At 48.1% G+C, this 14,759-nt stretch overlaps 2 protein-coding genes across 3 annotated transcripts in view; both read right to left on the bottom strand.

Moving 5' to 3' along the window:
* The window catches only part of LOC123166799 (early nodulin-93), a 29,496-nt gene extending 17,431 nt beyond the window's left edge, over positions 1-12,065 (bottom strand). The window contains exons 1-3 of one of the 2 annotated variants that reach the window (XM_044584598.1): positions 11,774-12,048; positions 11,580-11,641; positions 11,116-11,496 (exon numbers count right to left, since the gene is read on the bottom strand). In XM_044584598.1, the coding sequence (XP_044440533.1) occupies positions 11,311-11,496; positions 11,580-11,641; positions 11,774-11,837 (312 nt within the window). In that variant the 5' untranslated portion in view covers positions 11,838-12,048 and the 3' untranslated portion in view covers positions 11,116-11,310. Of the gene's footprint in view, positions 1-11,115; positions 11,497-11,579; positions 11,642-11,773 lie in introns of those variants that run through there. The other variant, XM_044584600.1, reaches the window with a different exon arrangement.
* A 2,192-nt stretch (positions 12,066-14,257) lies between these two features.
* On the bottom strand, positions 14,258-14,759 carry LOC123166800 (early nodulin-93-like). Its single transcript, XM_044584601.1, has 3 exons — positions 14,696-14,759; positions 14,509-14,577; positions 14,258-14,412 (listed from the first exon to the last, which is right to left on the bottom strand). The coding sequence occupies exons 1-3, from the start codon at positions 14,757-14,759 to the stop codon at positions 14,258-14,260; spliced, it is 288 nt and encodes a 95-aa protein (XP_044440536.1).

Here is a 14,759-nt window from a genome sequence, read left to right as displayed (position 1 = left end):
GTGCTGGCCTTCCTTGGACAAGCCTCCCACTTATGATTAACACCTCTCGCAAGCATCCGCAACTACGAACGAAGAATGGATAACTCTAACTATACCATGAAACATATGGATCCAAATCAGCCCCTTACGAAGCAACACATAAATTAGGGTTTAAGCTTCTGTCACTCTAGCAACCCATCATCTTCTTATTACTTCCCAATGCCTTCCCCTAGGCCCAAATCATGGTGAAGTGTCATGTAGTCGACGCTCACATAACACCACTAGAGGAAAGACAACATACATCTCATCAAAATATCGAACGAATACCAAATTCACATGATTACTCATAACAAGACTTCTCCCATGTCCTCAGGAACAAACGAAACTACTCACACAACATATTCATGTTCAAAATCAGAGGAGTATAAATTATCATTAAGGATCTGAACAAATGAACTTCCACCAAATAAACCAATTAGCATCAACTACAAGGAGTAATCAACACTACTACCAACCCACAGGTACCAATCTGAGGTTTTGAGACAAAGATCGGATACAAGAGATGAACTAGAGTTTTAGAGGAGATGGTGCTGGTGAAGATCTGGATGGAGATTAACCCCCTCTCGATGAGAGGATCATTTGTGATGACGATGGCTTCGATTTCCCACTCCCGGAGGGAAGTTTCCCCGGCAGAATTGCTCCGCCGAAGCCCTAGATTGATTTTGCCCAAGTTTCATCTCGAGACGCCGGCGCTTCGTCCCGAAAGTTCCTTCTGGTTTTTTCTAGGTCAAAACACACCATATAGCATAAGATGGACACCGGAGGCCTGCCAGGGGGCCCACACTTACTTCGGAATAGGTTCGAGAGCTTCCATTTCAACGTGTCTTTCCGAAAATCTTTGGTATGCCTTTTCCTGGTCAGAAGGTTTGTTTGAAGGAAGGGGGGCGCGCCCAGGGGGATAGGGCGCGCCCCCACCCTTGTGGATGGCTGGTGGCCCCCCTCTGGTGCTTACTTCGCCCAATATTTTTTATTAATTCCAAAATGACTCTGCGTAAATTTCCAGGACTTTTGGAGTTGTGCAGAATAGGTCTCTAATATTTGCTCCTTTTCCAGCCTAGAATTCCAGCTGCCGGCATTCTCCCTCTTCATGTAAACCTTGTAAAATAAGAGAGAAAAAGGCATAAGTATTGTACCAAAATAGGTAATAACAACCCATAATGCAATAAATATCAATATAAAAGCATGATGCAAAATGGACATATTAGGTAGATCATGCACTTCTATAACTCGCGACCAAGAAAAGTGTCAAGGTGTCTCTGGTCTCAAGAAACACCTCCAACCTAACCAGGGGAGCTCCACTAGTATGGAAAGCTTGTTTACCGAAAAAGGGTTTCCCCACTTTATATTATATAAAGCAACCATCACCAAATACATTCGAGATACCGAACAACGCACATATCGCACACACCCAGAGCAAGATACAAAGGTGCCAGGCACCAATACACCACCCCACCGACAGACAATAAAGAGGTGAACCGGACCACAATGAAGCCAGGCCTCCAAAGCGGTGCCTCCAAGAAGGATACGACCATGGATAGCCGCCACCGCCCGATTAGCGAAGATCGGGTTTCACCCGGAGCAAGATGACCAGAGTGGGAACGCCGCCACGGAGCCTTCAGGACGGTATGACGGCAACGGCCACCACCACCGTCGGGTAGTCAAAGGACTGAACAAGTGGTGTACCCCGGTGCTCACACCCCACCAGTGCACCTTATCTCCGTCAACCACCCGCAACCACGCCACCCACACGGCCATAGTTTCCCACCCGCACATAAGACGCACGCTTCGCCCACGAACGTCATGCTTCCCGCCGCCCTGCAACCAAACAACCCCGAGACGTACACAAAGGCCCTAGCTTTGGACCAACCGACGTCCCTCGACTGACAGAACCACCCGCAGATGCTCCGTTGGTAAACCTGTGCCAACCCGCCCCAGGCCGAGGAAAGGGGGAGAAAGCGGAGCGGACGAATCCGGACCGGCACGCCGTGCTGGTGACAGGTTACGTGACCGCATCGAGGCCACCCATCCCTCCAACTGAGCTCCCTGCCAAACACGACGAAAGGGGGGAAGGAGGAGCCCTAGAGGCAATAATAAAGTTATTATTTATTTCCTCATATCATGATAAATCTTTATTATTCATGCTAGAATTGTATTAACCGGAAACATAATACATGTGTGAATACATAGACAAACATAGTGTCACTAGTATGCCTCTACTTGACTAGCTCGTTGATCAAAGATTGTTGAGTTTCCTAGCCATCGACATGAGTTGTCATTTGATTAACGGGATCACATCATTAGGATAATGATGTGATTGACTTGACCCATTCCGTTAGCTTAGCACTTGATCGTTTAGTTTACTGCTATTGCTTTCTTCATGACTTATACATGTTCCTATGACTATGAGATTATGCAACTCCCGATTACCAGAGGAACACTTTGTGTGCTACCAAACGTCACAACGTAAATGGGTGATTATAAAGGTGCTCTACAGGTGTCTCCGATGGTACTTGTTGAGTTGGCATAGATCGAGATTAGAATTTGTCACTCCGGTTGTCGGAGAGGTATCTCCGGGCCCTCTCGGTAATGCACATCACTATAAGCCTTGCAAGCAATGTGACTAATGAGTTAGTTACGGGATGATGCATTACGGAACGAGTAAAGAGACTTGCCGGTAACGAGATTGAGCTAGGTATTGAGATACCGACGATCGAATCTCGGGCAAGTAACATACCGATGACAAAGGGAACAACGTATGTTGTTATGCGGTTTGACCGATAAAGATCTTCGTAGAATATGTAGGAACCAATATGAGCATCCAGGTTCCGCTATTGGTTATTGACCGAAGACGTGTCTCGGTCATGTCTACATAGTTCTCGAACCTGTAGGGTACGCACGCTTAAAGTTCTGTGACGATCGGTATTATGAGTTTATATGTTTTGATGTACCGAAGATAGTTCGGAGTCCCGGGTATGATCACGGACATGACGGGGAGTCTCGAAATGGTCGAGACATAAATATTGATATATTGGAAGCCTATATTTGGACATCAGAAGAGTTCCGTGTGAAATCGGAATTTTACCGGAGTGCCGGAGGGGTTACCGGAACCCCCCGGGGGTTAATGGGCCTAGTTGGGCACTAGTGGAGAGAGAGGGGCTGGCCAGGGCAGGCCGCGCGCCCCCTCCCCCTCTGGGTTGGACTAGGAAGGGGGGCGGCGCCCCCTTTCCTTCTCCTTCTCCCCCTTCCTTTCCCCCTCCTAGTAGGAGTAGGAAAGAGGGGAGTCCTACTCCTACTAGGAGGAGGACTCCTCCTCCTGGCGTGCCCTACAGGGGCCGGCTGGCCTGCCCCTTACTCCTTTATATACGGGGGCACGAGGCACCCTAGAACACACAAGTTGATCATAGATCTCTCCCAGCCGTGTGCGGTGCCCCCCTCCACCATAATCCACCTCGGTCATATCGTAGCAGTGCTTAGGCGAAGCCCTGCGACGGTAGCTTCATCACCATCGTCACCACGCCGTCGTGCTGACGAAACTCTCCCTCGAGCTCTACTGGATCGTGAGTTCACGGGACGTCACCGAGCTGAACGTGTGATGAACGCGAAGGTGTCGTACGTTCGGTACTGAGGATCGGTCGATCGTAAAGACTTACGACTACATCAACCGCGTTGTCATAACGCTTCCGCTTAACGGTCTACGAGGGTACGTGGACGACACTCTCCCCTCTCGTTGCTATGCATCACCATGATCTTGCGTGTGCGTATGAATTTTTTTGAAATTACTATGTTCCCCAACAGTGGCATCAGAGCCTGGTTTATGCGTAGATGTTATATGCACGAGTAGAACACAAGTGAGTTGTGGGCGATATAAGTCATACTGCTTACCAGCATGTCATACTTTGGTTCGGCGGTATTGTTGGATGAAGCGGCCCGGACCGACATTATGCGTACGCTTACGCGAGACTGGTTCTACCGACGTGCTTTGCACACAGGTGGCTGGCGGGTGTCAGTTTCTCCAACTTTAGTTGAACCAAGTGTGGCTACGCCCGGTCCTTGAGAAGGTTAAAACAGCACTAACTTGACGAACTATCGTTGTGGCTTTGATGCGTAGGTAAGAACGGTTCTTGCTCAGCCCGTAGCAGCCACGTAAAACTTACAACAACAAAGTAGAGGACGTCTAACTTGTTTTTGCAGGGCATGTTGTGATGTGATATGGTCAAGACATGATGCTATATTTTATTGTATGAGATGATCACGTTTTGTAACGGAGTTATCGGCAACTAGCAGGAGCCATATGGTTGTCGCTTTATTGTATGCAATGCAATCGCCCTGTAATTGCTTTACTTTATCACTAAGCGGTAGCGATAGTCGTAGAAGCAATAGTTGGCGAGACGACAACGATGCTACGATGAAGATCAAGGTGTCGCGCCGGTGACGATGGTGGTCATGACGGGTGCTTTGGAGATGGAGATCAAAGGCACAAGATGATGATGGCCATATCATATCACTTATATTGATTGCATATGATGTTTATCCTTTATGCATCTTATTCTGCTTTGGTTGATGGTAGCATTATAAGATGATCTCTCACTAAATTTCAAGGTATAAGTGTTCTCCCTGAGTATGCACCGTTGCGAAAGTTCGCGTACCGAGACACCACGTGATGATCGGGTGTGATAAGCTCTACGTTCAAATACAACGGGTGTAAGCCAGTTTTGCACACACAGAATACCCGGGTTAAACTTGACGAGCGTAGCATATGTAGATATGTCCTCGGAACACTGAGACCGAAAGGTCGAGCGTGAATCATATAGTAGATATGATCAACATAGTGATGTTCACCATTGAAAACTACTCCATCTCACGTGATGATCGGACATGGTTTAGTTGAGATGGATCACGTGATCACTTAGATGATTCGAGGGATGTCTATCTAAGTGGGAGTTCTTAAGTAATATGATTAATTGAACTTTAATTTACCATGAACTTAGTACCTGATAGTATTTTGCTTGTCTATGTTGTTGTAGATAGATGGCCCGTGTTGTTGTTCCGTTGAATTTTAATGCGTTCCTTGAGAAAGCAAAGTTGAAAGATGATGGTAGAAATTACACGGACTGGGTCCGTAACTTGAGGATTATCCTCATTGCTGCACAGAAGAATTACGTCCTGGAAGCACCGCTAGGTGTACCACCTACGCCGGCAGCTGCAGACATTGTGAATGCCTGGCAGTCGCGTGTTGATGACTACTCGATAGTTTAGTGTGCCATGCTTTACGGCTTAGAACCGGGACTTCAACGACGTTTTGAACGTCATGGAGCATATTAGATGTTCCAGGAGTTGAAGTTAATATTTCAAGCAAATGCCCGGATTGAGAGATATGAAGTCTCAATAAGTTCTACAGCTGCAAGATGGAGGAGAATAGTTCTGTCAGTGAGCATATACTCAGAATGTCTGGGTACTGCAATCACTTGATTCAACTGGGAGTTAATCTTCTGTATGATAGTGTCATTGACAGAATTCTTCAATCACTGCCACCAAGCTACAAGAGCTTTGTGATGAACTATAATTTGCAAGGGATGGATAAGACAATTCCCGAGCTCTTCGCAATGCTAAAGGCTGCGGAGGTAGAAATCAAGAAGGAGCATCAAGTGTTGATGGTCAACAAGACCACCAGTTTCAAGAAAAATGGTAAAGGGAAGAAGAAGGGCAACTTCAAGAAGAACAGAAAACAAGTTGCTGCTCGGGAGAAGAAACCCAAGTCTGGACCTAAGCCTGAGACTGAGTGCTTCTACTGCAAACAGACTGGTCACTGGGAGCGGAACTGCCCCAAGTATTTGGCGGATAAGAAGGATGGCAAGGTGAACAAAGGTATATGTGATATACATGTTATTGATGTGTACCTTACTAATGCTTGCAGTAGCACCTAGGTATTTGATACTGGTTATGTTGCTAATATTTGCAACTCGAAATAGGGACTACGGATTAAGCGAAGATTGGCTAAGGACGAGGTGACGATGCGCGTGGGAAATGGTTCCAAAGTCGATGTGATCGCGGTCGGCACATTACCTCTACATCTACCTTCGGGATTAGTTTTAGACCTGAATAATTGTTATTTGGTGCCAGCGTTAAGCATGAACATTATATCAGGATCTTGTTTGATGCGAGACGGTTATTCATTTAAATCAGAGAATAATGGTTGTTCTATTTATATGAGTAATATCTTTTATGGTCATGCACCCTTGAAGAGTGGTCTATTTTTATTAAATCTCGATAGTAGTGATACACATATTCATAATATTGAAGCCAAAAGATGCAGAGTTGATAATGATAGTGCAACTTATTTGTGGCACTGCCGTTTAGGTCATATTGGTGTAAAGAGCATGAAGAAACTCCATCCTAGTGGACTTTTGGAATCACTTGATTATGAATCACTTGGTACTTGCGAACCATGCCTCATGGGCAAGATGACTAAAACGCCGTTCTCCGGAACAATGGAGCGAGCAACTGATTTGTTGGAGATCATACATACTGATGTATGTGGTCCAATGAATATTGAGGCTCGCGGCGGGTATCGTTATTTTCTCACCTTCACATATGCTTTGAGCAGATATGGGTATATCTACTTAACGAAACATAAGTCTGAAACATTTGAAAAGTTCAAAGAATTTCAGAGTGAAGTGGAAAATCATCGTAACAAGAAAATAAAGTTTCTACGATCTGACCGTGGAGGAGAATATTTGAGTTACGAGTTTGGTCTACATTTGAAACAATGCGGAATAGTTTCGCAACTCACGCCACCCGGAATACCACAGCGAAATGGTGTGTCCGAACGTCGTAATCGTACTTTACTGGATATGGTGCGATCTGTGATGTCTCTTACTGATTTTCCGCTATCGTTTTGGGGTTATGCTTTAGAGACGACTGCATTCACGTTAAATAGGGCACCATCAAAATCCGTTGAGACGATGCCTTATGATCTGTGGTTTGGCAAGAAACCAAAGTTGTCGTTTCTTAAAGTTTGGGGTTGCGATGCTTATGTGAAATAGCTTCAACCTGATAAGCTCGAACCCAAATCGGAGAAATGTGTCTTCATAGGATACCCAAAGGAAACTGTTGGGTACACCTTCTATCACAGATCCGAAGGCAAGATATTTGTTGCTAAGAATTGATCCTTTCTAGAGAAGGAGTTTCTCTCGAAAGAAGTGAGTGGGAGGAAAGTAGAACTTGATGAGGTAACTGTACCTGCTCCCTTATTGGAAAGTAGTTCATCACAGAAACCGGTTTTTGTGACACCTACACCAATCAGTGAAGAAGCTAATGATATTGATCATGAAACTTCAGATCAAGTTACTACCGAACCTCGTAGGTCAACAAGAGTAAGATCCGCACCAGAGTGGTACGGTAATCCTATTCTGGAGGTCATGTTACTTGACCAAAACCTACGGACTATGAAGAAGCGATGGTGAGCCCAGATTCCGCAAAATGGCTTGAGGCCATGAAATCTGAGATGGGATCCATGTATGAGAACAAAGTGTGGACTTTGGTTGACTTGCCCGATGATCGGCAAGCCATAGAGAATAAATGGATCTTCAAGAAGAAGACTGACGCTGACGGTAATTTTACTGTCTACAAAGCTCGACTTGTTGCTAAAGGTTTTCGACAAGTTCAAGGAGTTGACTACGATGAGACTTTCTCACCCGTAGCGATGCTTAAGTCTGTCCGAATTATGTTAGCAATTGCCACATTTTATGATTATGAAATTTGGCAAATGGATGTCAAAACTGCATTTCTGACTGGATTTCTAGAAGAAGAGTTGTATATGATGCAACCGGAAGGTTTTGTTGATCCAAAGGGAGCTAACAAAGTGTGCAAGCTCCAGCGATCCATTTATGGATTGGTGCAAGCCTCTCGGAGTTGGAATAAACGTTTTGATAGTGTGATCAAAGCATATGGTTTTATACAGACTTTTGTAGAAGCCTGTATTTACAAGAAAGTGAGTGGTAGCTCTGTAGCATTTCTAATATTATATGTGGATGACATATTGCTAACTGGAAATGATATAGAATTTCTGGATAGCATAAAAGGATATTTGAATAAGAGTTTTTCAATGAAAGACCTTGGTGAAGCTGCTTACATATTGGGCATCAAGATCTATCGAGATAGATCAAGACGCTTAATTGGACTTTCACAAAGCACATACTCCCTCCTTCCATCTATATAGGGCCTAATGCGTTTTTCGAGGCTAACTTTGACCAATTATTAGAGCAATAATATATGACATGCAACTTACACAAGGCACACCGTTAAATTCGTGTGTGAAAGGAGCTTTCAATGATACAATTTTCGCATTGTGCATGTCATGTACTATTAATCTTGTCAATAGTCAAAGGCCGACCTCCCCCCTTGCTCCTTTATATACGGGGGCAGGGGCACCCTAGAACACACAAGTTGATCATTGATCTCTTCCAGCGGTGTGCGGCGCCCCCTCCCCCTCTAGTCCGAATTGGACTAGGAAGGGGGGGCGCGCCCCCCTTTCCTTCTCCTTCTCCCCCTTCCTTTCCCCCTCCTAGTAGGAGTAGGAAAGAGGGGAGTCCTACTCCTACTAGGAGGAGGACTCCTCCTCCTGGCGCGCCCTATAGGGGCCGGCCGGCCTCCCCCCTTTCTACTTTATATACGGGGGCAGGGGGCACCCTAGAACACACAAGTTGATCATTGATCTCTCCCAGCTGTGTGCGGTGCCCCCCTCCACCATAATCCACCATAATCCAGGCGACGGTAGCTTCATCAACATCGTCACCACGCCGTCGTGCTGACGAAACTCTCCTTCGAGCTCTACTGGATCGTGAGTTCGCATGACGTCACCGAGCAGAACGCGTGCTGAATGCGGAGGTGCCGTACGTTCGGTACTGAGGATCGGTCGATCGTAAAGACGTACGACTACATCAACCACGTTGTCATAACGCTTCCGCTTAACGGTCTACGAGGGTAAGTGGATGACACTCTCCCCTCTCGTTGCTATGCATCACCATGATCTTGCGTTTGCGTAGGAAATTTTTTGAAATTACTACGTTCCCCAACAACACACATCTTTGCGAGGCCATCGGCAACCGCGCGCTCGCCGACAGTGAGACCAAATTGACCTGCAACCGCAACCAAGGAAGCTCACCGGAGATGCCTACTCGCGTCGTCCGCCAACGTCAGAGCGCCATACCAGGAAGGTCCCGACGCGGACTCGACCAACATGCCCCGCCTGCCACCACCACTGCGCCACCACCCCCACCAGCCCGAAGCTAGGGCAGGGACCACTGCGCCAAGCCAGGAGCTAGCCCAGGCCACACCGGACCCCGCCACTGACGCCTTGCCTCGCCGCGACCGCCGCCACGCTAGATCCGCCCGCCGCCATGAACACCCGCACCAGCCGCTCGCCGTCCCCGCCGCTCCACGCACCAGCACGGCCTACGAAGCCCAGCCCGTCGCGCCACCACCGCGCGCAGCGCCATCACAAGGCAGCTGCGCCGCAACACAGCCTTGCCCTGGGACAGCGAGGCACCCCGATCCAGCCGCGTCGGCCGACACCAAGGCCGCTGGAAGGGGGAACGACGAGGCCTTGCCGGCGGCTTCGGCCGGCTGCGCCCTCTGGCGGCAGCGAGGGAGGGAGGAGGGGCGGAGAAGGTAGTTGGCGGCGGCGCAGTAGGTTCCTCCCCGTCGCCTTGCGGGGGGCGGCGTGGGAGGGTGGGGCTATCCATGGAAAGCTTGTTACAGAACTGCTAAATTTTCTATCCTTATTTACCAGGGCATCCTATAAACCGTATCAAAAGATGGACCGTGCTGCGCGTCGGTCGGCGGATCTTTCCGCCTCCGCAACCGTAGATCTGGCACAATTCATTGCAACAAATGGAGTGTTTCAAAACCATTTGCAACGGAGCTTATGTTGTGTGTTTTTTTCTCTTCACTTTTTTGCAACATAGATAATGTTGCGAAAAGGACTTCTGCAACATGGATGTTGTTGCAGAACTTTTTCGCAATGAAAGATGTTGTCGCAGCAGCACCGCCCTCGTTGTGGTCGCCGTTTTGTAACTTTGTTGTTGTTGTAGAAACTTGTCGGCGTGCGGCGGCATGGTCGGACATGGGCAACTTCCGCCGGTAATGTTGCAGATTTTTTTTCTTTCTGTTTTCACTTTTTTTGCAACATGAGAGTTATTGCGGAAGAAAGTTTGCAACACAAATTGTCGTCGACTTAACACGGCAGATGCCCTAGTGAAAGGACTTAGGTGTGGAGCCATCGCAGTTAGTTTAGCTTGAAGGGGTTAATCGGGACAAAGGACACAGAGAGTTTATACTGGTTCGGCCCCTCGCAACGAGGTAAAGGCTTACTCCAGTTTGGGGTTGTATTGCTTGGGTTTCGATTACCAGGGAGCAAATACGCTTGACCTAGTTCTCGATCTCTGGTTTCTTGCCTTCACCCGCCGCCGGGTCACCCCTTTATATGCACAGGTTGATGCCCGGCGGCTTACAGAGTCCCGGCCGGCTCATACACAACGTGTCCGGCTCGGTGACTAACTAAACTTGCCTTACAATACAAGTTACACATATGGCGGTTTATCCTCTTGGGCCTCAAGTCGCCTCTGGGTCTTAGGCCTTCAACGGGCTTGCTTCATAACCCGCCATCTTTATCATTAAGTCGCCAGCGGTATGACCGGGCCCCTCTGGTCATACCCAATAGTTATATCCCAACACAAATGATATTGCAGAGAACTTTCTCCGCCACACGCACATGATCGCACGGAACCGCTAGAAATAGTACTAGATGGACCCAAGACACGTGTCACAAGAAAGAGGTGAGGGACGCCTCGCATGAGATCCGCCGGCATAAACCAATCATCTCCCTCAAAAGATTTATAGTGTGAGGTCAGGTGGCATGATCCCCACGTGCATTTCGGGATAGAAGAGAGGAGAGTAGTAGGGGATCCAATGAATGAAGTAGTAGTCTACTACTAGTACTAGTGTTACTCGGTCTTGACGCATATCAAATGGCAATCACAAACAAGAAATAAGTGAGATGAGTGAGTGCACTTGAACTAAAGTTGTACAAAAACTGGTGGTTATTAATTCACGATCCCTGGAAAGATGACAAGATCCCTGGAAAGAACATGGCCACATTATTACATACATACATCATCAGATAATTATACCATCACCTCGCCTGACCGCCCCTCTCGCTGAACATTATAGTACCATTATAGAACATTATATGTGTCTACTATTATAGTCTAATTAGTGGAAGGAGGTGTTCTTGAGGTGCTCTGGCGCGTCGTCGAAGGAGTGCCTCCTGGCCATGGAGAGGATGGTCTTGTCGGCGACGATGAAGTAGGCCATCCCGGCGACCGTGGAGATGATGAGCGCCTGCCCGGTGGGGTTGAGGTGCGCCCTCGCCCACGGCAGCATCCTCACGCTCGCCAGCTGAAATTACAGTACAGGTAACGCGTTGATTCATGAGATGTGTTCTATGAACTCTGGAACTGAATGGCTAGCTGGCTACTTACTGTGGGTACTGCGGCAGCGACGGTGGCGACGGCCGCGGCCTTGGCTCCCGCCATGGCAGCCTCTGCAGTTTCAGACCAACGCAGGAATGTTAATCAAGATCAAGTTTCAGCAGACACATAAGCTGCAATGGATGGTTGGGATATAGGAGCAGAGCAGTGCTGGGCTGTGGCCGGAACCGGTCGTCGGTGGTTACCTCTGGAGCAGCGGTTGGCGGCGGCGAGCCTCTGGTCGAGGTTGGCACGGGTCACCGTCGACATCTTAGCGGGAGCAGAGCTTGGTGGCACGAGCGGGATCCGAAGGAAGTGAATTAGTAGTAGCAGTGAAGTGATATGAGAATGAGATGGGCAGAGCGAGGTGCTCCGGCGGAATTTATAGGTTGCAGGAAACCGCCCAACCGGCGTGCGGCCGGGCAGGAAGACGACCTGATACGGTGGGAAGCAGGCAAGACCGTGGTTTCGGTAATGGTACCGGTGGGCGGTGCAGGTGCGGCAGAGCACAGGTGGCGGACTCTGTTTTCTGGATAAGACGAGGCATGGATCGATCCATCGGGTTGGCGGGGAGCGTGTTCCTGCGTAGGATAACACGTACTAGGTAGGATAACACGTAGGTAGGAGCATGTGCGTGAGAGCAGTATCTGTCAGCGTGCCCTTCAGGTTGTTGGCGATGTGTGTGGTGTGGGCGCTCCCAGTTTACCGCCAACCCGTCGGCGATCCAATTCCGCGAGCGCCTGATCCTTTGTTTGGCGGGGTCAGCCCCGCCACCATGCTTTTTTCATTAAGAATGGATTTTATTATTTAATAAAATGAAGCATCAACTGAATACAGTCAAAATAAACATATATCTGGCCTCTGCATAGTTAAGATGCACATAACCAACATCAATCTTCACACATAAAAAAAAGGCAAAACGTCCCTCCTGTCATTATTTTGTTACTTAATAGATGAGGAAAATCTTTTACCTCTGTTTAAAAATAACATAACATTTCACGTAGGATAGATGATCCAATATTATGCTTTTTGTGTAGGCATGTTTGCCTACACCGATTGTGGCATTTTTTTCTCCCTCCACTCATTGATTTGTACTGAGTTTTATTACTCCTACTCACAATTGTTTATAATAAATAAATATAAGTATGAATGTGTGTATCGTTAAGATGAAGAGGCAGAAGCGAACGAACCTGTGGTTCGATGGTTAGAAGGACGGTGGTATCCCAGCCCACCAAGATTCAAATTCTAGACTTGATCCTGGATTTATTTCAGCCTTTCCTATAAAAAAAGAGCAATGCTACACACACGGGCTATGTTTTACAGGGATTCACGGAGTGTCCTAGTTGGGATCTTCTGTTTGGATGGAGATTAAGGTCAGGGCCCCACCCCCACTGAAAATCGGGGGGGGGGGGGGGAGATTAGCTAGGGAAAGAGCCTGTCACGGGCCGTAAAACCCCGTGCGTCTACAATTATCGATAAAAAAAGATGAAGAGGTAGGAAACCGATCATCCCGATTTTCAATTCCTTGAAATCTTGGTAATGTTACAACATCTACAGCTGCATATTTCAAAAGTGACCCCACATGTTCGCAGATGTTTCCGGACGCATCCGTAGACCGAGCCCGGTCACCCTTCATTTATCTCTCGCTGCAACCACAAACCCCAAATCTCACCCTCTACTTTTTTGATACTACATCATGGAACGTAAAATTAAACCACGTACTATATCAAACATAGATCAAACTATCCTAGTTCTACTTGTCGTTGGAGATGAGACAACCTTCGTGTCGGAAATGCCGGATGGACCAGCCTTATGGTCGTTGGCCGCAGTTCACGACATCCCTCGCGAGCGATGGCGGCAGTGCGTCTTGCAGGTGAAGGTGGATGAAGAGTGGGCACAAACATCACGGACGTCGCCAGTTCCGCATTGATCGCGGCGCTATCACATTTCGTGCCCAACCGCATTGGCCATGAGGCCGATCCATCCATGTCCGGCAACGTCCACATCACAGACTCTAGCCGGGAAGAGTAGGACGTGGGACACGGATGTGGGCAAGTCCTGTGTCCCATGTGAGTCATGTCCCAAGTCAGATTCTTCCTCACCGGCAACTTCACTTCACAAAAGCTTGCGACCACTGAACTTGCCAGACATGGTAAAGACATGATGCAGAACATGAAGGCCTCCACGACCGACGAATATTTAGACTGGGTTAAAAAGTGTCGCCCACTTTTGTTTAGTTGAAATATATCTAAAATGCAATGAACTTGTCCCGGTTTGAATGAAAATCGTTCGGTTTGTATGAATTTTATCTAGATTGTTTAAGGTCTATTTGAAATGTGTCTGGACGCTTGTTGGATTAGCGTTGGATGACCGGCTCGCAAACGGATATTGTGTACGTTTTAGGGGCCGGCGGTGGAGATTTCTTTTTTATGCTCTGCCACATGTAAGATGAGTGATGGCAGATGGATCAGAGTTGTACAAATACAAGTATTCATTTATTCAAGAGTACTGGCTAGATTACATGGTAAATTCGTCAGATAAGTGCTTGCACGGATAGAAGCGCGACGCCTGATCTGCATCGCCTCGCCTCTCTCGCTGAACATTATACTACTGTATCATTCAGCAAACACGTACGACCGTACGGGCCGACGTGCAGCCTGTTGCGCACTATTAATGGATCTACTGTGTAATTAGTGGAAGGAGGTGTTCTTGAGGTGGTCCGGCGCGTCCTCGAAGGAGTGCTTCCTGGCCATGGAGAGGATGGTCTTGTCGGCGACGGTGGAGATGATGAGGGCCTGCCCGGTTGGGTTCAGGTGTGCCTTGGCCCACGGCAGCATCTTCGCATCTTCGCGCTCGCCAGCTCAAGTTACAGGTAACGCATGCATGAGACATGCTATGAACCGTGCAAGGATTTGGCCGAATAACTGAATGGCTAACTGGCTACTTACTGTGGGGACTGCGGCTGCGACGGTGGCGACGGCCGCGGCCTTGGCTCCTGCCATGGCAGCCTCTGCAGTTCCGAAGCAACACAGGCATGTCAATGGCGATCAAGTTTCAGCGCATAGGCTGCAATGTTTAACAGCAGAACGACACGGGCATTGCTGGCCTGCCACCGTTTTGGTTAGTACCTCTGGAGCAGCGCTTGGCGGCGGCGAGCCTCTGGTCGAGGTGGGCACGGGTCACCGTAGACAT

This window comes from Triticum aestivum, chromosome 7D (assembly GCF_018294505.1).
Source record: "Triticum aestivum cultivar Chinese Spring chromosome 7D, IWGSC CS RefSeq v2.1, whole genome shotgun sequence".
In the NCBI taxonomy this organism is placed as follows: Eukaryota; Viridiplantae; Streptophyta; class Magnoliopsida; order Poales; family Poaceae; genus Triticum; species Triticum aestivum.
Note: the sequence above shows the minus strand (reverse complement) of the source record. Positions and strands in the feature narration are given on the sequence as shown.